At 40.6% G+C, this 23,899-nt stretch overlaps 1 protein-coding gene across 1 annotated transcript in view; it reads right to left on the bottom strand.

Moving 5' to 3' along the window:
* Taf3 (TATA-box binding protein associated factor 3) overlaps window positions 1-23,899 on the bottom strand; it is a 143,290-nt gene that overhangs the window by 20,594 nt on the left and 98,797 nt on the right. Inside the window, exons 3-4 of the mRNA XM_075970354.1 lie at window positions 16,822-18,647; window positions 6,736-6,818 (exon numbers count right to left, since the gene is read on the bottom strand). Of these exons, the coding sequence (XP_075826469.1) occupies window positions 6,736-6,818; window positions 16,822-18,647 (1,909 nt within the window). The remainder of the gene's footprint in view (window positions 1-6,735; window positions 6,819-16,821; window positions 18,648-23,899) is intronic.

The following is a 23,899-nucleotide window of genomic DNA, read 5'->3' as shown; positions in this document are numbered from 1 at the left end:
CAGTAAATTTTGCTCAGTCTTCTAATGTGGCATCCCTGTAAGGTCTGCTGTAATTGTTTACAAGCAAGATGGAAATGCTTTGATTATAATCTTTCCACTTGTTTTACTGGGTCATAAAAACATTTCCCCAAACCCAAAGCTGGTCGTTCTGAAAGCAGACTAGTTTTTCTCTTAAATATACACACTGCATCTTTGGTGTTGGTGAGCAAACTACAAGTTCCAAGGGAAAAAAATTAAATGTAGAGTTCATCATAATTCTAGGTCAGGGAAAATGAGAGAAAGACCAGAGCTCCCCAGAAATAAATAGAAATGGCTGAGGATCCAAATTAAAAAAGCATCGAACTACCTGTTTGTGACAGGTGGCTGAGAGCTGCCTCTGAGACAACTGATGACCACAGGGAGAAGAAAGAGGACTTCACAGCCAGTTACTCAGCAGCCAGGGAAAGATCAGCAGCAATGCTTAGCACTAAAAGATGTCATTTTAAAGTTGCAGATACATTCTTTCGTAAGATTTAAATCACACTTACAAAATCTGAATATAGTCAATTTTAGGGTTTCTTTTTGTCATTGTTCCTGTAATTTAGTTTAAAACATGGGAAACATCTAGGAAATGTTTCTGTTTCTACAATAATTTCACCAGGGCAGGGCAAAAGACAGGCAATTCATGACACCTCAATTAAAGACAAAAATGAAAAGCACACAACTTCGTTTTTGTTTTTTGTTCTAAAGAGCCATGTTGTGCAAAATGCTTGGTCACCCTGGTCCTTGATTTCCTTATATGGGACAGAACCTTTACCTGTCTTTCTCTAATTGTGACAAAAGGCATTTGCTCCTTTCGTTGGCTCTTGTCCTATATTCTGGTGAGAGCCCACTCTCCTTCTAGAGTCTCCATCTTTCAGACGGAGTTTTACTACATAGCAAAGACTGGCTCAAACTTGCAGTAATCCTCCTGCCCCAGCCCTCTAGAGTGAAGAATTACAGTTAATGCACACTGAAATTGGCTACATCTGAAAATAGAAAGATGCTTATTTTCCTTGAAAGTATCCTTAAATGGTTATAATTTATATTTCTTTATGATTACTCATTTCAATTGTCAAGAGTTTGTCAATGAAGAGACAGTATCTAGATCTATTTTATGTTTTAAAATATGAAACTTGCTTTATGGATTAATAAGCTTCAGCTCTAATTTTCACAGTATATAGGGACTGATGAATATATTCTAACTATTAAAAGCCCCACCAAGTTTAAGCAATGCAGGATGACATAAGACTAGAGCAAATTTTCAGCAACTCTGTCATGAATGGGCAGGAGAAGGGAAAACTTCCTGTAGGTAAGCAATCAACCCAGCTGTTATTGGAAATCAAAACGCCAGCATAACACAATTGCCAGTGGTAAAGCGGCCCCCAAATAATTCAAAACTAACTTCAGAAAAGGGCAAAACCTGCCAAAGAGACTACCCACTGCCAACTCTTGGAGGGAACCTGTGTTCTCATTGAGAGCAGACACTGTGATCTGATAGGCCCATCACTGTCCAGGCAGCCCTACAGGCAGGATCACCTTGAGAGCAGAGGAGAGAGATGGTGATTTTCTCATTATGAGCCTCTGTCTATGGGAGAAGTATAGACTAGCGGATGGAAAAGGCAGAGGCTCAAAGATGGGGCACATGCCCACAGTTCCAGTTCAAGACCAACCTGAGCTACTCAGTGAGATTTTATCTGGGGGTGGGGGGGAGACTTAAGATGCTCCCTCTAGCACCTGTGACAGGACAGCATTAGAGAGGGCATCTGCAGAACGTGAGGGAAGAATCATTATTCTCAGTCAGTTTGCACAAATTCATATCACATTTTTATTAATGGTTTACAATATAGAAAATTACCTTTTCCCATGAAGCTTAACTGAATTTTGAATTTTATAAATATTCAGACCTTTAAACTTAGAAAATGTGCAGGCCCTATTCTGTCATGTTTCTTTCTTGACAACTGCTTTTTCTTTTTCAGTTGGGGGTAGGAAACAAGGTCTCACTCTGTAGCTCTGACTGACTTGAATTTGCTATGAACACAAGGTTAGCATCAAGTTTATAGAAACTCATCTGCCCCTGCCTCCTAGGGTGCTGGGATTAGAGGCGTGCACCAATACACACAGTTTCTGACAATTCTCTAAGAAGGGACTCTGTCCCTAACAAACTCTGTCACATTACTTTGCTCTGCATTTTTCATGAAGAGGACTAAGATAATGACATCAGTTAGACATCTGTCCTAAAATTGCTCAAAATAAAGTAGGCCAGCAAGGTAAGTAAGGTCAGGGTGACAGACACAGGACAGTTGTGCTGTCAGTGAGTCCCATGCATTCCTCGTCACCACATCTGCTGGGGAAACCCCAGGATCCTGAGCAGCTCCTGGACAAACTGAAAGCCCAGCTTGACTGGGAGCCTAGCCTTGGACACATCAGCAACGGACTTGAATGTGTGGCTTCTTCACTCACACAGTTGAAACTGTAGTTTTGGGGTTAGTGCTTCAATGCGAACCCAGGATATCCATTACTAGTAGACATGTTCAAGGAATCTGGGATCCTTGCAAAGTTGTCCTGAATTTTAACATTGTCAAGAAAAGGTACTGGCTTGTCACAGACCCCTTTAGAAGACAGTTTTGAAGGATGTGAAACCAAGGGAAAACAAATTACTGCTGTCTTGCTGTGAGGAACACTAACAGAGAACAGAGGACCCACTGTAACCACAAGGCACTTTTGGGGATCAAGAGCAGAAGACATAACTTCTTTAAGACTTAGAAACTAAATATTGTCTTAAAGATCTTCCGACGGGAGGGTATAATTTGAACCTTGTAAAGCTTTTTCTTTCTCTCATAATTTCAAAAGACTTGGTCCTTCAGCAATAAACAACCCCCACCCCTCAAGGAATACAGACTCCCTTGTTTTTGAAACCAAGTCTGCTCATTAATTTCACTTTAAAAGAGTATTAGCTCACCCCCAGGTGTATACAGACAATAACTAGACATACACTTATATGATTCCCTACTTTATTGTCACTACAGCCAAAGAATAGGTTATACTGCTATAATATAGCAGAGCAGTTCCTTACTCTGCTACCATAAAAGATAGCTAGAATTTGAATGTTACCCAATATCCATGTGTCACAAAATATTTTAAATTTCTAATTAAACATTTTTATGAGTATGTGCACATGGGCGCAGGTCTCCTGGATCTGGAACTACATGTTGCTGTGAGGTACCTGATGTGGGTGCTGGGAACTGAACTCTGGGCCTCTGGAAGAACAACAAGTGCTCTTAATTGCTGAGCCAACTCTGCAGCCCCATAGAATAGTCTTTTAAGTTTTCCAGTCATTTAAAAACACAAGAAAAATTCTTAGTTTGCAGGCCATACAAAAGCAAGTAGTAGGTTGAATATGGCTACCAGGATGGAGTTTACTAACCCCCAATTTAGACCTTCGCATCCTCAAATATATTTACTGAGTTTATGTTTATATGAAATCCATTGGACTTGAGTCTCCACCTCCCTCTGACTTTAACACGCAATGTGTAATACTTAATTTCTTTGTCTAGTACACTTCTATACCTGCCTTGGTCAAATAATTAATTGCTAATATAACAGGGCAGTTCTTTTCTAGGTATCTACAAGTTACATGTAATATAACATTGTACTTCTGAGGGTAATTTGTCTAGAATCCCAGCTATTCTAATTTCCCTCAAGCTGGACATTTTGATCCAGAGTAATAGGATCCAGTCCTCATATCTTCCAGTCTCTTAGGAATATGAATGATTTATTGAAAGGTGAAAACAACAGACAGTCAACAGAATCACCAACAGATGCTTCGGGCAGAGACCAACTAACTAGAAATGCCATCTTAATTCTCTAAAGAGAGGAGGCCAGGCTTCTCTGTGTGGGAGTTTGACTGGGTACTGATGAACTATGGGGAAAATAGGAATTAAATAGAAATTGGGAAAAGTATGTTCTGAATGATGAACAAGAACATTTTCCCTTAGAGAAATGAGACAGTTTCCAGATGTAGACAGCTAGAGGCGATGCAGGCTAGGTAAGTGTCACAGCTGACCTAGAACATTGGCCCATCTGATCTTCCTGAGTAAGTCCAAGGGTGTGGGCACATCAGATGCCAGAAGAAAAAAGAGTGGAATTCAAATAGATTTTGAAGATTTTCTGTTTGTCAGCAATAGGACCACCTGCTATCTGGCTCTCTACAGGCAGAACAAAGAGGAACACCATGGAAAGCATTCAGAGAATACAGGTAGAAAATAAGAACCATCTGGACAGTGTCTCAGCTCTTCAGAGGAGCATATACTTTCCTGAAAGACCATTTTGGTCTCTGTCTTACCTTTCCTCATAATCCTGAGGAATTTAACTGACGGACATTTAGAACTGACAGCGGCCATATGTAAAATATGCACACTTTGTGATGAAATCAATTGAGAACAGTGGTCTTATGCACTGTAAACATCACAAACACAGCTCAGGGCTGGGGAAGTCAGAGCCCTGGATAGAGGTAGGGGGCATCTTCTACTGTTGTTTTACTAAATGGACATGTCGTCTAAATATTTACATTTATACCTATTAATTAGTGCTGCAGTTCTCCTTTAGGTCTCAGAAACCCCAACAGGAATGGCAGAGTGCCTATTAACATATCAAAGCAGACACCAGCCAGTTCTCCCAGCAGCACCCAGCACCTACCTGAGGCTTCTTCCAGCACTTCTCACCCCCCCCCCTAAATCTCTCCCAGGTGCTGGGCTTCTGCCTCCTTTCCCATATAACTCATCCACTTTGACTATGCTGGTCTCTTGGGTCTGGTGGCCTCTTTTGCTTCCCCTTGGTCTACTGGACATATTCAGCCCCCTGCCTGATTTCTCCCTTACGTCTACAATAAAAATCTTCTCCAGGGGGCTGGAGAGATGGCTCAGCGGTTAAGAGCACTGACTGCTCTTCCAGAGGACCGGGGTTCAGTTCCCAGCATCCACATGGCAGCTCACAACTGTCTGAAGATCCAATTCCAGGGGATCTGACACCTTCACATCAGTGCACATAAAATAAAGTAAATAAACAATAAGAAATATTTTTAAAAAATCTTCTCCATACGTAGAAGTAGTCATGTCCTCCTTTTATTTCATGTTGTCATTCCCTCTCAACCTTGGTCAGAGAAGCTTCTCTGTGCAGTGGGCAGCAGTTAGTGAGAGACTGTTAACTGGTCAGTGCTGAGAATAAGTGACTGACCCTAGGTGAGACATTAGAGTCCACACATCCTTCCCAGCCAAGGCTTATGGAGCGCTGTGGAAGAAGTAGGGGAGCCATGCTGTGAAAGGCTGTCCTAGAGATGGCAAGGCTGCTGCACTTTGAACTCACAGCAGGTGTGGTCACCTACACAGAGCATTCCAGTCACTACTCCAGCCCGCCTTGAGCTGAGCTATTGTCAGTTGATGGTTGCAGTGGGGTGGTAGAAGGAGTCTTTTTTGGGGGGTGGGTATGGCAGCCAGTTGCTCTGGCCTCTGTGGATGCCCCCCCCATATGCATGTACAAGCAGCAGTAACTGGACTGTGGGTTACTTAAACAAAACAAAACAAAAAAGAGGACATAAAGGTGGGAGGCTTGGAGAGTGGGTTCTATAAAGTGTGTAAGGAATTGGGTTGTATATTATCAAATTGCATTGTATATATGTATTAAATTATCAAAGAATAAATAAAATTATTAAATAAAAATTTCAATAAAAAAGCGAAATTTCTAGTTTTTGTTCCTTGAGCTACGGTCCTGCTATTTAGCTCAGGCTGGCTTTGAATTCTTGACTATCATGCTTCATTCTCCTATACGCTTGAACTACAGATATGGACCACTATGCCCAGTACATATTCTGTTCCTTACTTAATAAATTCCTAAGTCTTCTTCTCGCTTTTATGCGGAATCTGAGTGGAAACTGAAAGCCTTCTGCTTTCTCTCTAATATCTGTTTGCAAAGCAACCTGCTCCACTTTCACATTTACTGGGGAAAAATAATAAGTTATACTCATGAATTTCATTGAAACGCCACACACAGTGTGCTCTTCAAATCAAGTGTTTCAACATGGCTTGCTAGAGAGACTAATATTTCATACTGCGTCAGGAGCCTATGAGAATACTGTAGGTCTTAACACTTCCTTAAAGGATGAACGAAAGAAAACAATTCCCTTAAAGAAAAATGGGTCTCTGCAAGTACCCATACATACGTGGTATATATACATACAGGCAAAGTATGCCTACTCACAAAATGTAAAAACTATATTAAAAAAGATTACCCGATAAGTTGATTTGTTAAAATTCGGACAAATAGTCAACAATGACAGACATTCCTCGTTTTCTCTTAGACCATCTGAATCTGCAGGCTCTGCCAGAGACAGACGCCCGGCACTGTATTCATGTGGGTGAAATGCGGCACTTCACCCACTCACTAATGACCTCTTATTTCCCAGGTAGTCAGGACCTCAGATACTGTTCTGAAATACTGCCATATATTCACCTTTCAGAAAGAGAAAACAGTGTGGGGAGAGCATAGAACCCTGTATGCCAAGCAAAGAAAAAAAGCTTTTACCTGGAAGAAGAAACCAATAAAAATTAGCAAGCTGTTCCTGGTCCAGACTCTGTTCATACCTGGACGTCTGGCAGAGTCCTAATCTATTAGGATAGCACAGAGAACATAGGTCTCACCATTCCCAATGCTCATACTTACATCTTGTCTTGGCCAGCACCAACTCGCAGAGTCAACCTGGGGATAACTGAACTTGGGGGTGGAATGATAGGCTCCACTTTTATCTGCAAAAATTAGTACATTAGTTAAAAAAAATTCTTCCTAAAATATTTCCTATCTCTTCTACTTCCCCGCCCCACAAACCTAATAAACACATTTGAAATACTAGATAAAAAGACATGGTTGTGTATGTGTGTGTGGGAGGCCAGAGGTAGAAATGGGTGTCTTCCTCAACCATTCTTTGAGCTTTTTGAAGACAATACTCTCAATGAAGTGGAAACTCATCCATTAGGATGGGGATTGTCCAGTGAGATTCAGGGGTCCAAGTGCCTCTGTCTTGACTCCTATCAGTGTTGGGACTATACAAGTGCACACTACTGGTCCTCTGCTTTTACCTGTGCTCTGGGCATCAAACCCAGGTCATTATCCTTGTACTGCATCAACTAAACATTCGTCTCAGCCCCTGTCCAGGTTTTGTCTATTTGTTTGCTTTTTTTTGTTTTTTGAGACAGGGTTTCTCTGTGCAACAGTCTTGACTGTCCTGGAACTCTGTAGACCAGGCTGGCTTCGAACTCAGAGATCCGCCTACCTCTGCATCCAGAGTGCTGGGATTAAACGCTTACGCTACCACTGCCTGGCTCAGTCCATGTTTTCTTAACAACTGAAGGCTAACATAATGTAGTCTATGAACTTTACATCACATTAATATGACAGTTTTTTCTGGCTCACTGGTTTGTGTTATTTCTTTAGCTTTACTGTACTGTTTTACACACATATACAACACAGGGATATCACAGCATCTGATGGAATATTTATGTAACCACTAGAGTTTACTTACTTTTAAAGACTTATTTATTTTTATATGCGTGAACATTTTGCATGCGTGTGTGTTTGTGTGCCACATACGTGCTGGTGCCTGTGGAGGTCAGAAGGGGACATCAGATCTCCTGGAACTGCAGTTACAGACAGTTGTGAGCTGCCTTGTGGGTGCTAAAAAACAAACCTGGGTCCTCTGGAAGAGCAGCCAGTGCTTTTAACCACTGAGTAGTCTTTCCAGCCCTATAACTTCCAGACAGAACATAACAAAAAAGGCTTACCATGAGATCTTCCTTATACAACATGCATTTATAGGCTTTGATGAATGCAAAATGCACTGTAAGTTTGTTTTATTATATCTGAAGTCTGGGTAACTTACTTAGAGCACTATGTAATTCTATTTTGGGCTCAATTAAAAAAAAAGACTTGAAACCCATATGTGTATGTGTCAAAATTTCTATGATGACTATTGAAAATAAGTTTAGGACTTCAAAAACATTTGAGCTATTAGTCAGAAAGAAAATGTACAAATTTAATATGACATTACAAGGTCTCTTGACAATTAGGTTATGGTTTTTTTGAGCCTGTCCTGCAACTCACTCTGTAGACCAGGCTGGCTTAGAACTCAGAGATCTGCCTACCTCTGCTTTCCAAGTGCTGGTATTAAAGGCGTGTGCCACTACTACCTGGTTGACAGTTAAGATCTTACCGTATAATAAATATTTTGAATAAACAACCAACCAAACTTTCTGTAGTCCTAAATTCTTATCTACATCAGAGTTTTTCACCGGTGATGGGACAGGTAATTTTTGGCAGTTCTTTGTCATTTCAGAATGGCCCAAGCACTGACAGGTGTTTCACTTGTCTTGGAATACTGCAAGCCTGTATGTCATTGTTAACCCTGACAATTATCTACAAACACTGATTTACATATTCAAAGCCCAAGAATGAAGCAATAATGAAAACATGTGGTGGGCTGTAGGGGAATATATAAAGTACTATTCAATGCATTTTATCATGCAGTTATTTGATATGGATCATATCTACTACTTTCTCATACACACACACACACACACCTCTCTACCTAAAGTCCATTTACAAACCTATCATCACATAAGTCTGTCTGACTACTCTCTAGAACACTGCCTGGCACGTAGTGCATGCTCAGTAAACATCTGTTGAAATAATGCTTATCTAAACATAGCGTCAACTCCCATCTCTCAGTTACCATATTACTCTTCCAGAATCAGTTCAAATCCAGCCTCTGGAGCACTAACTGACAGAAAGGGACATTTAGAAAACTTTGACTTCATGGATACCTTTAAACACTATTAGTTTATTTGGACTCCCAGCTCATTCAAACACCACTGAAACCATGTCTGTTTTGTTTAGTGTTGTTTCTCAGTGCCTATCACTGTGGCATATAAATGCTAAAGAAACACTAGCTAGGCAGTGGTGGCACACGACTTTAATCCCAGCACTTGGGAAGTAGAGGCAGGTGGATCTCTGTGAGTTAGAGGCCAGCATGGTCTACAAGAGGCTCCAAAGCAACAGAGAAACCCTGTCTCAAAAAACCAAAAGCAGAAAAAAAGAAAGAAAGAAAGAGACTTAAAGTCTGAGTATAAAACAGCAATTCCAAACCATCATTTCTTTCAAAACCCTGCCATGATTTCTTTATTGTTTTTGATCAACAAAAAAGTAAAAATATCAATACCTGAGGCAGGTAAAATCTTTTAAATTACCTAAAAATGTACAAACTTCTTTGTGCCCAAGAATGAAGTCCATCTCTTTTAGGCTTTTTAAGAACCTTCTCCCTTCCTTAGCATAATTTACAGAACATCAAGCCTCTTGACTCTATTAGTTATTCTCATTAAACTCATTAAACTTTTAAATGTGCTAAGTTCTTATCTTGAAAAAAATTATCTTCCCTTCATCCTCTGGCTAACAACCTTATGTGTTTTTCAGTGTTTAACTTGCATCTTGTTATTCTCTTTATTGCCTCTGTGTCTTCAATTTTTTATTTATTATTTTAGAGACAGGGTCTCACTATGTATCCCTGGCTGGCACAGAACTTGCAACAGACACTAGGTTGGTCTTGAACTCACAGAGATCTGCTCACCTGTGCTTCCCGAGTCCCAAGTGCTGGAATAACACTTGGCAAAGCTATTATTTTAAAAACAAGCCGGGCAGTGGTGGCACATGCCTTTAATTCCAGTACTTGGGAGGCAGAGCCAGGCGGATCTCTGTGAGTTCAAGACCAGCCTGGTCTACAAGAGCTAGTTCAAGGACAGACTCCAAAGCTATAGAGAAAAGCTGTCTTGAAGAAGAAAAAAAACCCACAACCAACACAAAGTTGCTTCCCCCACCTTTAAAAAAAAAAGTCTGCTAGTGAAGTTAGTAAAACTTTTATACACTGCACTGTGTTTGGCTCGTTTCTTTTCTAAGTGATAACTGTAACAGACTTGTCCAGCATTTTAAGGAATCACCCACTCTCACACACACACATCATCCACACTGTAGGTATGGAGGGCAGACTCTCCCCCAAATAATGACCACTCTGAAACAACGCAACGTTTGCTCAGGGTTGCAAAATTAGTAAATAAATTGTGTAAATCCAAAGTTCCTGACACAAAATCACCTCTGGTTCTAGAATATAGTTCCTTGGCTCTTGGATACTCTTTGGGTCCTGGTATTATGCACATCCTGAATGGAGCTGTTTACTCTCTTTACTAAAGTATCTTATGATAACTGATAAATACCTGCATCCTTGCTAGGGTTAGTTGTATGGTATTTTTTCTTTATGGTAGGCCAGTGACTTTATATAAATTTGAGAATAACTTTGGTTTACCTTCATTTATTCAACTAAATGGCTATTTTTTTTGTTGCTGTCTTGAATGATCTGACAGGTACTGTGAACCAAAAGGTGGGCTATTTATGACTACTCTAAAAAAGTTAACTGAAGCAGGCACAGTGGCACACACCTTTAATCCCAGAGCCAGGGAGGCAGAGTGGATCTCTGCAAATTCAAGGCCTACAGTCAGGATAGTCAGGAGTACAAAATAAAAACAAACAAACAAAGTTAAGTGGTAGGTAAAAAGTAAGCAAAGAAAAACAAGGATACAAGTCAGATTCAAAGTAGTATGAATGTGTCTGGAAGGCAACAGGTATCCATTAACTGAATGAACTAATGAACAATTTTGCTACCTCAGCTCAAAGTTCATCCGTAATCACAATACTCAACATGGCCTCTGCTAGCAAAAGAGGGAAGTACTAAGTACACTCGGAAGCTGACACGAGCCAGAGCTATCTCCGGCAGCTAGGACAAATGGAGCTCTACACATAAACTACTCAAATGCTTTAATTTTAGTCGAAAAGTTAAGTCATGTTTATCTTGAAAAACTGGAAATACAGAGAAAAAGGAGTGAGATCATTTTGCTCAAAGGTCTAACGTGGATGCTAATACTATAAAGAAAAAATAATTTCTAAATAAGACTTTTTTTCTCACTGAATTTTTATGCTAATTCTATCTGAATGCTTATCAAATAAAAGCAAAGGTACTAACTACAAATTAAAAACAATTTCTCTCCTTAACTTTCATGGAAACAACAAACCAATGATAATAATGACTACTCAATCACTTAAAAATATGACAAATGTCATCTTTTAATGGCACAAAGCACATCCTGGGGCCAGGAGGAGCTTTTAAGGGTTAAAATAAAAGAACAGCACTTTGGAGTAATGCTGCGAATTGGGGCGAGCAGAAGAGCATTTACAGTGGATTACTAAGCTTCCCAATTCACCAAAGAGGTAAAGTCCAGCAATATAAGACTCCTTTGTAGCTAACTAAAAATACATTGTCAGTGGATTTGTCCAGTTTTATGTATAAGCAATACTCCTTTCACCTGAGCTCATACTAGTAGTCATATAAGCCCCTTATTGCCATGTGCTGCATTTTTTTTTTTTTTTACTAATCTTCAAGGATTTAGCTTCTTTGCCACATACCTCAGGGCACCAACTGATAAAGCCCTAACTCTCCATTTTTCCAGGACACCAGCAGTGCGGCCTTGCAAAAAATGAAAATCGCTCAAGAGATTTAAAGGGGAAATTTATTTTTAAAATCCTGACTTGAAGCAAAGAGGTGGATTTTTAAAAAGCTTATCTCTAAAGAATCAGTTTAAATTTAAATTCTATCTTGGAACCCTTTCATGCGTCCTAGCTTTAAAGTTTATCTTTTGACAGGGACTTTCTACAAAGGTAATGGGCAGCTTTGTCAATTTAATCTGTCCAAGTTTATTTATTTATTTTTTAAATGTTAAATTTCTTTCATTAAAAAAAAAAGCAAAGAACCTTACCATCTGTGTGCACTAGCTTGCGTAAATGAGGCTAGCAGGTACTAGCAACGCTGTCCCCTGTGCAGGTATGTTAGAGAACCCCAGCACACTCCCAACGGAGAGCTCCAAGGAAGCACTCTGCGCTCTGGATGCTCAGTGATGGCTGGCAACCCCTCTGTTGTCCATCTTAGCAACTGAGCTCTTTACGTGAGTTCCTTTTTGAAACAGGCTAACAAAATGCCTGTGAGCTATTTGAACCATTGGGAAGACAACGCAGAGGCCTGGCTACTGTTGAGTAGGGAGTGTCTAATGTGAACAGCAAGCCTGATTCCCGTCTGAGCCCTTGCAGTGCATTCACAGGTGCCTGGGATGCAGCCTGCAGTAGCTGTCTACAAATTTAAACACATTCATCTGAATGTTTATGTTCTGGCCTCATGGAAGAGGCCTTGATGAGAAACAGGGAGGGAACATTTCCCCCATTTTACTGTAATTTATTTACTGCAATGCCTTCATTTCACTAGTTATGACAAGCAATGAGAGAAGACTAAAAATATGCTGCTTTAAATTAGAAAGGAAGAAAGAAGAAATTCTTTTGCTGAAGGAACAAAAAATTAAGACTATGATTCTCTATAGTATTGAATTCAACCAATGGTGATTTGGGGACAGATACTAAAGGACTTGAGGACAGATTAAAGTGTTTACTATTTCTGATGACTAAAGTCATCAGGTTCTGAGGTCATCACTGTCTTGTTTTTAAAAACATGGAGTTAAATAGGAGCTCATAAGTTTCTTCAAGGTCTGACACTTTATCAGCCAGAGGCCACCTTACTCCTGATCCTCAGCCCTTTTTACCCTTCTGTTCGTTACTGTGTCCCCAGACCTGCCAGAATGGGGAGTGGCAAGGACACGGGATTTGGTTAGATAGGCCTAGCCAAGTCACTCTTCTCTCACTGCTGCTCCACGTCACTCAAACATTTCAGAGTACGATTTTCTCAACTACAAAGTCAGCACGGCAATATCAAACCCACAGAGCAGTTTGCAGATTAAATCACGGAATGGCCTGACACACAAGTATACTCTCAAGTGAGAGTGCTAATACTGCTCCTATCTAGGTCAGCCCGTTCATAAATAGCCAGTGTTAGCTCAAATAAAACAGATCAGCCAGAAGGTCAAAGTTGGGCGTGTTCTTTATAATGTCGGTAAGTCTACAAGCATAAACAATCTTTTTTTTTTCCCCCTTCGAGACAGCGTTTCTCTTTAACTTTGGAGTCTGTCCTGGAACCAGCTCTTGTAGATCACGCTGGCCTGGAACTCACAGAGATCCGCCTGCCTCTGCCTCCTGAGTGCTGGGATTAGAGGCATGCGCCATCACTGCCAGGCCTATAAACAAATTTTTATTATCCACGTATGATCATTATTAGTTATTTGTAAGACAATTCTAAACTGTCATCTGTATATTAAATAAAAAACTAGTGTTTACTCAGTATTTCTATGAAGGTGGCTTTCACGGTGGATACTCTTTCAGAAGGTATGAAACAAACATTGTTTTCTTTGTTTGATTTGAGACAAGGTCTCATGTACCCCAGTTTGGCTTCAAATAGACTGTGAAAATGAAGTTGACCCTCAATCTCTAATCCTCCTGCCTCTACTTACCAATTGCTAAGATTAAAGACCTGGGCTGCGACGCCTGACTTACGCAGTGTTGGAGATTAAATACTCAGAGCTTTGAATACTAAGCAATCATTCTAAAGTAAGCTACACCTTCAGCATCCCCAAAACTGTTTTTAAACAGAAGCAATGGGTTGGAGTGATGCTGTCTTTTTCTAAAATGTACCGTGAGGCAGGGACTGAGGGAAAGAAACAAAGGTCACAAAAAGTAGGAGAGGATCACAATAGCTCGGCAGTGGTGGGGCTGGGAAATTTACCAGATAACTGCCAAAGGCCCTTTGGGCCTAAGTTGGGTCTATTTATCTCCAGATAATGCTGTCCTTTTGGAGTGACATTCTACATCAAGACTATATTCAAATAAGCAGGCATTGAAATGCATAGTCATTGGGACCAAGCTGTGAAAAACTTTCTAAATAGGGAGAACAAATATGGGGAGGATTATTATTACATTTACTTAGTTCCAGGTGGGGTGGGAGGGGCACAGCGCATATAAGGAAGTCAGAGGACAGTGTGTGGGAGTTGGTTCTTTCTTTGAACAATGTGAATCCTGGGGGTTGAATCAAGGCTGCCAGGCTCGGTGACACACATTACCTGCTGAGTGATCTTGTCAGTTCAAGTATGTCCAAAGAAAAACTTTCACATTCATTTATTTTGCACATATGTATGTGGGAGTCCACAGGTGCTATGGTATACATGCGGAGGAGGTCAGCCTGTGGAAAGTAGCATCTCTCCTTTTATCGTGTGGATTCTGAGGATCAAAATCGGTTTGCCAGCAATTGCCTCTACCTACTACTGAACCATCTTGTTGAATCATCTAGTTTGCTTTACTACCTTTTTCTGACGATATGTAAGAAACTCTGCAGGCTATGTGTAGCCCCATTTCGGGTGTGGTTTTGCAGAAACTTGGGCAGATCAGTGCGTGGAATGAAGAGATGCTTTGTTGCTTACGCTAGCCTTCAATCTCCACTCCTATCAATGCCTTCCACAAGAGATACTACCCCTTGCCTTTCTACTGCTACAGAAACCAAGCTGCAAAAGAATACTAGGAGAAGAAAGGATATCTGTAAGTCTACAGTAGCTGACTCTGATGCATTGACAGCTTGCTTAGCATGGCCCAATGAAGTTGTAAACTCTAAGTTTCTACACTTTTATAGGGTAATTCAAAATGGATAATATTATTCCTCTAATTATCCTTGTTTACACAGATAACATTTACTACTTATAATGCCAGATATGTTCCTATACACATTTTAGACATCATTCTTATTTAATTTTCATATAAGCAATATGCCCAATTTCACAAAAGCCAAGATTTTAACTTAGGTCTAACTCTACAATTCAATTACGAATTTGCAAAATTCCTGTAAGATAAGTGACTTTGATAATTTTTTATATTTTGTCATTTCTCTGATCTTTAACCTATCAAAAATAACAGAAGGCTTGAACCCATCTATTAGGTGATAGTCTGTCTAGCTACTGGTAAGTGGGTCTCTGAGGATTTTGTTTGTTTTTCCCCAGTGTTAGATAGATCCTGAGCAGACATGGCCTGCCTATTATTATCAACTTCATCTGTTGGGGCCTTCATTCAGATTCATAATGACTGCTCAAACACTGTCACTGACTTCCCAAAGTCAAAGTGGTGCTACATATAATGGCTCTATGTCAGACTGGCTATGTTCAGCTGCTGTTACTCTAGGTGCGTGACAGAATAATGACTAATTACTGTCAGACAATTATCTCTAAAACACTCCAGAATACGAAGACTGACTGTGCAATAAGGGACACTCTTGTGGATATGTGATCCTCACCTGGGATAGGCCCTCTCCTAGGCTGCCTCTTGTTCATGAATGTTGAGAATACCTGCTGGATCTGCGTCATAGGTGTATCAGGAGGGAGAAAAATGTGTGGAAGTGCTTTAAAACTTGACAAGTACCATGTTAAAATAATATAGTATTAAAAGGATAACATAGCTATAAAGACAGAAAGTGGTCAAGAATACCCATACTGACTGCTTTTTCAGAGGAACTGAGTTTGGTTCCCAGCACCCAGGTTGGCTTACAACCATCTTTGGCTCCAGGGAATCTAATACCCTCTTCTCGTCTCCATGGATACCTGCATGTGCATACACAAACACATGCAGACAGACAGACATCTTGTAAAAAGAGAGGACTTAGTGTGCTGTGTCTCATTAATTTGCCAATGTCCAATTACTGACATTTCTTTACTCATAGCAAAAGCAAGGGGTCTAAACAAATTAATAGAATGACGCAGAAAAATGTGGCTGTTGTTAGTCAAGTTAGCTTTTCCAGGTAAGTTTGAAGATAAAGATATTGTAACATTATTGGTACTGTATTTGCTATAGGAAGAAAAGTAGTTATTAAATGGAAAGAAGTTACTGGGCATTATTTCGCAGCCAAGTGCAAATAAAGATGATCATGTGTAGGTAGGAGTCTCTTAAGCTCTACAGATGGTCCTGAGTGTTTAATGAATGTTTGCAACAATCTCAAGACCAAGAAGAAGGGCAGAGCTGTCTGAGCAGAAGCTATATCCTGTATCCACAGAATACAGCTCTCGGCTCCTATGAAACATCCCCGTTGTTTACATGGACTCTGCAAGTCTGATCTCCTCACTTGACAGACTGGATCTCTGTATGCAGAGTTACTTTTACCTGCTGACTGGTCCACCAGATCAGCAGAGAAAGAGTTTCGATATTAATATGGGAAATGGCAGGACTAAGAGAAGCTGCTCAAGTCCTATATGCAGCCTTCACCTTAAGTAATGCCAAAGTGGTTCTCCTAAAGGAGACAAAGACCATTAGCCCTCTGCAGGCCTTCCTGTCCTTTTATAAAAGGAACATGGGATCAGGAAAATAGATGCTTTCGGGTACCCAAGAATTGGTATAAGACATTATATAGTAGACTTGATACTGAACAAAAATAATATTCACTTTAGGATTAGTGCATGTGTGTGTGTGTGTGTGTGTGTGTGTGTGTGTGTGTGTGTGTTAATTGCTAGAGATCAGTTTAGTGAATACGGAGTTTATAACTTGTGATTAGATTCTTCCTAATTTATGCATTTTTAGCATCCAATGTGTGTGGGGCTTAGTTATAAAACTAATGATCTTTGTGATAGAATTACACAATGTCACTTAACTGCCCCTGAATTTAACCACAGATATAACTCCTGGCTTAGTTTACCTGCATTTTGCACTAGGACCTTGTTCAGACAGTGCCAAAAATGATAGCCAGCTTACTTTTTCATGCTTGTGTTTCTCCTTCTCTTTCTCTCTCTTCTCTCTCTCCCTTTTCTCTTTCTCCCTCTCCCTCTCTTTCTTCTCCTTTTCCTTCTCCTTCTCTTTCTTCTTCTTCTTTTCCTTTTTGTCCTTTTTTCTTTCTTTCTCCTTGGGCTTCTCCCTTTCCTCAAACAGCTTTTCTGGGAGCATTGGTGACAAGGCAGGCAGCATGGATGGCGGGACCCTCACTGCAGCGGAAGGGCTGAACAAAGGCAGTGCCATTTCTTTCGGGGGTAACACCAGCTGCATCGGTGGGGCCTTTATCTTGTCTTCTCTGCTTCTTTCTTTAACCTTTTCCCTTTCTCTCTTCTCTTTATCTCGTTTGCCTCGTTCTCGGTCTTTCTTCTTGTCCTTATGCTTCTCTTTTTCCTTCCTCACAATCCCATCTTTCAATCGCACTTTTGGATCAATGTCTTCAAATTCTCTGATTTTAAATTTATAAGGATCGGAATCTTCATCTTTCATAAACTCCTTCCACGGGTACCTGACCTCCTTGGCTTCCTTTTCCTTCTCCCTCTCTCTCATTTTATCCTTCTCTTTGCTTCTTTCTTTGTTCCTCTCCTTTTCTCTCTCCCTATCTTTTTGCTTTTCTTTCTTTTTCAACTTAGTCTTCAGTTCTTTTTTCAACTTTTTCTTTACATCTACAGATGAAGGTTGCTTGGCTTTCTCCTCATAACTTTTGTGCAGAGGTTCGGGAGTGGGAGGAGAAATGGAGGGAGAAGAGATATACGAGAAGGTGGGAGGCATGTTAGAAGGGGCTCCTAGTTTTGCTTTCCGTACCACCTCATCAATCGAGGCATCCATTGTCCATGAGTTATCGGAACTTGAAGTTCCGCCAGAAAGAGGCAGAGGAGTAGACCCGGACTTGGTGAAGTTATTGGAAGAAGTGGAAGCTTTTGGAGTGGTGCACTCTGAACCTGAAATCCTCTTAGGACTTGTAAAAGTGTCTACTTCAGATTCCGATCCAGAAGAAAACTCAAAAGGATCTGGCTCCCGCTCTGCACAGGCGCGTGCGATCACAGCATCGATGGAATCATCGATGGTTTTGTCTGTCACCACAGCCTTCTTCGGCTGCATTTCAATGTTCAGTTTCCCAATTTCTGGGGGAGTCTGTGTTGGCTTTATAGGGATGGTTTCCTTAACAGTTTTTTCAACCACCATAGCTAAAGGGGTTCTATTTGGCGTTTCAGGTCTGGCAGGGGGTTGGGGTACAGGAGTTATAATCTTGGGGCTCTTAGGACTCTTGGGGCTCTTAGATCGTCCAGGTGATTTCTTTTCTTTGGGGATGGTTTTTGGTGACCGAATAGGACTTCCAAGCCGTGCTGGTGATAGGGTAGTTTTGGGAGATTTAGTCTTCTGTCCTGGAGAGCTAGCTTTAGTCTTTGTTTTTGGTGTAAATGACTTTGTTTCTAATGGCTTTGCAGTTGGTAGTTGTGACTTTGCAAATGGAGCCAGCATTGGGGGCTCTGGTGATGAAGGGGCCAGATCTGTACTATCCTGGACATGCACAGGAGAAAGCATTGGTGGGATCTTCTGTGGATTTATTGAACTAAGAGGTTCTCGTGTTTCCAACAGAACATCCAGGGAATCTCCTTTGGTGCTCAGGAGTCGTGGGCGCTTCATGGTGGGCATTTCTTCCACCTCAGGACTGTCCAGTGGCCTCTTACCCAAGAAATTCTCATCATTGATGACTTCCTCCTCCTCCATTTCATCATCTTCTTCCAAGGGCACTTGCATGGCTTCTGCTGATGTGCCCCCATCAGTGGGCACCTGCTCCTCTTCTTCCTCTGGTAATAGAAGAAAGGGGCATTATTAGAATGGAGCAGAGAGTAACAAACACTACTTCTTTGATGGAAGAAATGGAGTCTACAGGGAGTCCTCCTGGGTCTTCCCACCCTGGGCTTATCACTCTTTTAGAAGTAGCAACAGGAAGACCAGCTTCCTAAATTCATTTCCTAATCTGAAAGAATACTATCTATTTCTATAGTCTTCTCATGCTTTCTCCAATACCCCCATACCTCTCAAAAACAGAGATCAGTTTTCATGACTGCTAATCTCAGAAATGATGGAAAGGCATACTCTTAAAACACCTGTGTGTGCATGCATCTTTATATGTGTATACATGTGTGTACTTGTGTGTGGAGGCCAGAGGTTGACACAGGTGTCTCTGTCAGTTGATTTCCACACTACTCTCTGAGACAGTGTCTCTAACCAAATATGGATATTACACATCCAGGGAGACATGGGTTATGGTAGATTGCCTTCAGGTCCTTATACTTTTGTGGGAAGCATTTTATTAAGACATATTCCCAGCCTTTTGGGGGAAAAAAACAACTGTGTAATAAATTTTAGTTCTTTGTACACAACTCTCACCATAGGTATACTCCTTGGAGGGCCGCATGGTGCAATGTAACCCATTTGGCTCAGACATCTGAATCTGTGCTTTAGCTAGAGTTCTGTCCCTACGGAGTGAGGGGTCTTAGGCAATTTCAACCTCCTTGAGCCTGTTTCCTGACTTTCAGAAGGAGCTGATGCACTTGCCCCGCCTATTTGCCTGAGTTGAGTTCTCATAAGATCAGATTATACATTTTTGTGCATATTAACTAAGTATATAAAACATGATGATAAAGGCAAACTATAGGGTCAATTCATAGCCTAAAGCAGTACGTGTGTATAGTATATAGGAAAGTAATTAGTACTACAGACAAAGTTATAGGATTTCAAAGCAGAAGAGGGCAACTTGCTGTCAATAGGGAAGACTTCAAGAATAATGCAGTGATTAGAACATTGCCAGGAATACCACAGTACAGGAAGAACAGTTAGTTGGCAAAGAGGAGGACTTAAGACACAGAAAGTACGTAAGAGCCATGGAATATTGCGCCTGGAAAGTGAAAAGTAAAATGGGAATAAAAGAATGTTGAGTAAAGTTGTATTCACATCACAGAAGTCAGAAGACATCTGCTACTATAGACTGGAATATGTGTAAGATTATCCTGACAGGTACACACGATGAATAGATTGTGGAGTGACAGACACCAAAAGAAGAGGACATATGTAGTTAAGACAGAAGAAGAGACTAGACTAGAAAGAAGTAAGCAAATAGGAAGCAGGAGAGATAAATGAATTCTTAAGACAGTGAACAGACTGCTGCAGGCTCAGGTATGAGCTGAAGGGTTCAAACACAAATCCAAGGCTTCATGGACTAATCAGTGCCATCATTCCATCATTAACAGAAAGAAAAATGATGCCTTGGGGGAAACTTCAGCCAGTAGTGTTGACTGAGCAAATAAAAGTATACTGAAGTCCCCAAAACCAGACCTGGATGCGAGACGCTTCTGTTGATAACTAGAAAAACAATGGATGAGTGGGATGAAATATGAAGGGCTGATTCAGAATTTTGAGGACTGCTTCTATGTGAAGACAAAAGGAACAATGAAATACATGGATGATCAGGTGTCAAAGAGCTCAAAGGATCAAGAGGTTCTGAAAAGAAAGTTTAAGGCAAGAGACAGAGCTCAGTGGGTAAAGATGCTTGCCAGTGAGACTGATATGAGCTAGAGTCTTGGGGTCCACATGGTGGAGGAGAGAACTCATGTCATGGGTCATCCTCCCATCTCCACATGCATATTGTGGTGCACACACACATATAAACAAATGAGTCAAGTGGTGGTGGCTCACACCTGCAATCCCAGGACTCAGGAGGCAGAGGCAGGCAGATCTCTATGAGTTTCAGTCCAGCCTGGTCTACAGGTTGAGTTCCAGGACAGCCAGGACTGTTACACAGAGAAACCCTGTCTCAATAAAACAAAATCAAACAAACAAAACCCCAAATGAAAAAAAAACATTTAAAGGTTTTTGTTTTAACAAAAGGAAGCCCAGTGAATACAGTCAATGCTTGTCAAGAGGTCAGGGAGAATGAAGGCAAGTCAGGCTACAAAAGCATTCAGGGGTGAGTGAGTGAGGCAATACAGCGAAAGTACTCTATAAACTATAAAGACACAGAATTTCAACACAATTATTGCTACACTTGACAAACTCACTGTCATCTCTCCAGTAGCCATGGCAGAAACATGGGAGTCTTTTCAGACCTTTTTTTTTTTTTTTTTTTTTTTTGCCCACTTTCCTTCCTAACTCAACTTCTGAGTACATCGCCTTTGGGTTTAACTATATTCTGGTTACACGTACAAAAAAGACAGCCAAGAGTATTTCCTTCCTGGTCCTTCAAATTAAGGTTTGCTGTGCCAGACTTTCAATGTTTGGAGCATCTAAACATTGCCTTTCCTTCTTTTACTTACGAAAATGTCAGGACAGATTTCAAATGTGCTAAATTACTAGGAGGTAGTAAACCTGTGAAGAACCAGAAAGAAGATCGCTTAGGATAGTTTCCCAGGGAATGAAAGTTTTAGAGTATTTATTAGTGGGCTGGAGATGTAGCTCTGTTGGTAGAATTCTTTCTTTGTATATGTGAAGACCTGAATTGGATCCCTGGAGATGCATAAACCAGCAATGGACAGTGGGTGCCTGGGAAAAAAAGAGGTGCAATGACAGTCAAACCAACTGGAATCCATTCTATCTTTAGAATTCCACACCTGTAATTCTAGCATTTGTGAGGTGGAGGGAGGAGGGTCAGAAATGGGGCCTATTGGAAGGTCTTTAAATCATGGAAGGGTACCCTCTAAAGGGAATGCGGATTCTGGTCTCTTTCTTTTCTGCCTTTGTTTCCTGGGTCATGACATCAGCAGGTTTGCTCTTCTGTGTGCTCCCCCCATGATGCATTGCTCTGCACAGGCTGAAAGCAAGAGTCAACCAATCAAGAGAAACCTCCAAAATCGTGAGCCACAAAAAGCTTCTCTTTATATGTCCATCATCTTGGCATTTGCTACAGTGGTGGAAAGATGACAGACACATCTGGCATGCTTTTGCAGTAGCAGTGAAAAAGAAAATAGTAGGAAACAATACGGATGACTAAGGACAAAATCTCTTAAATCACACAAAAGGAAAAAAATACTATCAGCAGCAATGTCCATCTTTTTAAAATCACAAATGCTGATGGGGGCAGGGCAGTACAAACTTCACTGTGATTTTTCTCATTGACAGCATAAATAATCCACACTCCCTACATTTCTCTGAGGAATAATGAAAAAAACATGCTTCCTTAGCAAACTTCTCAAACAAAACCAAAACAAGGCAATAAGGTCTGAACACACCGCAAGGATTTGAGGATGTTAATTCTAAGCTATGATAAATATTGACTTAGAACAAAATATCGTTTTAACTAGAACAGTAAATGCCTTTAAAGAAACACTGTAATCTAAAAAGCTAGTACACATTAGGAAAAAGAGGAAATTGTTTGCACATGGCATGAAAGCTTTTTATCTCATTAACTACACAGATGCATGCCACTTTAACTTCAGTGGCGTGTTCTCAAACCAGGCAGAAAACACACTTCTATTTTTAAACTTTAACTAAAAGGACAATAAAATGCTACCCACATATATTTCTAGCCACTTCATTATGTCTTTGGATAAAGGCTGCATCTTTAAAATGTTGCTGTCAAATATTCTTATGACAGTGACGCTAACAAAAGAAGAGAGTCTACTTTTGGGGTCAGGAAGATTGGGAAGATGGTACATAACTGAAACAACCTGATGGAATGAATGGAGAGGGCTCGATGGGTCCGAACAAAGGGTATTGCTAAGAAGGCTGGGTTTGGGGGGCGGGGGGCCTGGACAGATGACCAGTAAGCGGGAGATGGACAGTGGGTGCCTGGGAAAAAAGGAGGTGCAGTGACAGTCAAGTCAACTGGAACCCATTTCAACATTCTACCCTTTAGTCTGAGGTTAAAAAAAATTTAATAACATCTATACCGTGGGATATAATATTTTTAAACTGTCCTGTCTATAACCAAAATCAGAATCCTTAAAACACAACATGTATATATGAGCTTGTATATTTTTTTTAAAAATCTACTTACTTAAAAAATACTAGCAAAGACAAGACAATTAGGCAATGACAATTCATAGAGCACAGCCAATCAATGACACGATAAATTAGCAGTAGTGAAGATGTGTTCTAAATACCTACATACACTGACGTGTAAAAAAGCCTCATTCCACTAACATTCTGCACAATAAAAAACTAGAATGCGATATAAGCAAGCCAACGTAAAATGACACCTAGCATTATAAATGGCCTAATCTATATGTTAATACTGTTGTATCACATAACTGCAGCAAGACTAAGATAACAATATGACTTTGGGGTTTCTATGGCTACATCCTGGCTAACGGGCCTGAAAGGGCTGGCTGCTGACACCACACAAGCATTCTGAGTGCTTCTTTTTGGTTATTTATGATATGATTTATGATAACGACAACATCTCCTATTTTCTTTCCTCCTCAGATACAATAAATTGCTATCGTTAATCACCCTTCTCCGTTCAACTAGGATTACAATAGCATAATAGTTCCAGCTATGGTAATACTGTGGATTTTTACAAGAAATAAATATAAGCAGATCTCTTCAGACAATGTCAGTATCTCTAATATTTCAATCACCTTCCTTTAAGTCATTCAGAATAAATTTTGCTACAACTAAGATCCCATATCCAGAATATAACCCTTGGTGTGAATCAAGCACCACACACTCACAATTCACGATTGTCACAATTTTCTTAAATTTGTCATAAAGGAAGGCTGCACACAGGGCAGTTTTTCCAAGACAAACAACGCAATCAGTCGCTTCTTCCCTGAATTGATAGAGCCTATCTTACTGCTGTTCCTCAGCCCTACAAGACAAACTAGTTGTTTGCCTATCAGAAAGCAAACTAGTAGAGAAAGAATAACCACCCTGCCGTCACACAGACATGGGTCAAAGCCTCCACCTGTCACTGGTTGTGCAGTTGCCTCATCTTTCTGAAGTACTTACTTTTCTGACAGTGTTCAAGGAAAGGAGCACCTATGCAGCTTCTGAGTAACAGTAAGACAAAGTACATAAAAAACAAAACCAGCTGGCCCTCTTGCCTGCCTGCCGGATGGTG

This window comes from Microtus pennsylvanicus, chromosome 4, assembly GCF_037038515.1.
Source record: "Microtus pennsylvanicus isolate mMicPen1 chromosome 4, mMicPen1.hap1, whole genome shotgun sequence".
Classification (NCBI taxonomy): domain Eukaryota; kingdom Metazoa; phylum Chordata; class Mammalia; order Rodentia; family Cricetidae; genus Microtus; species Microtus pennsylvanicus.
Note: the sequence above shows the minus strand (reverse complement) of the source record. Positions and strands in the feature narration are given on the sequence as shown.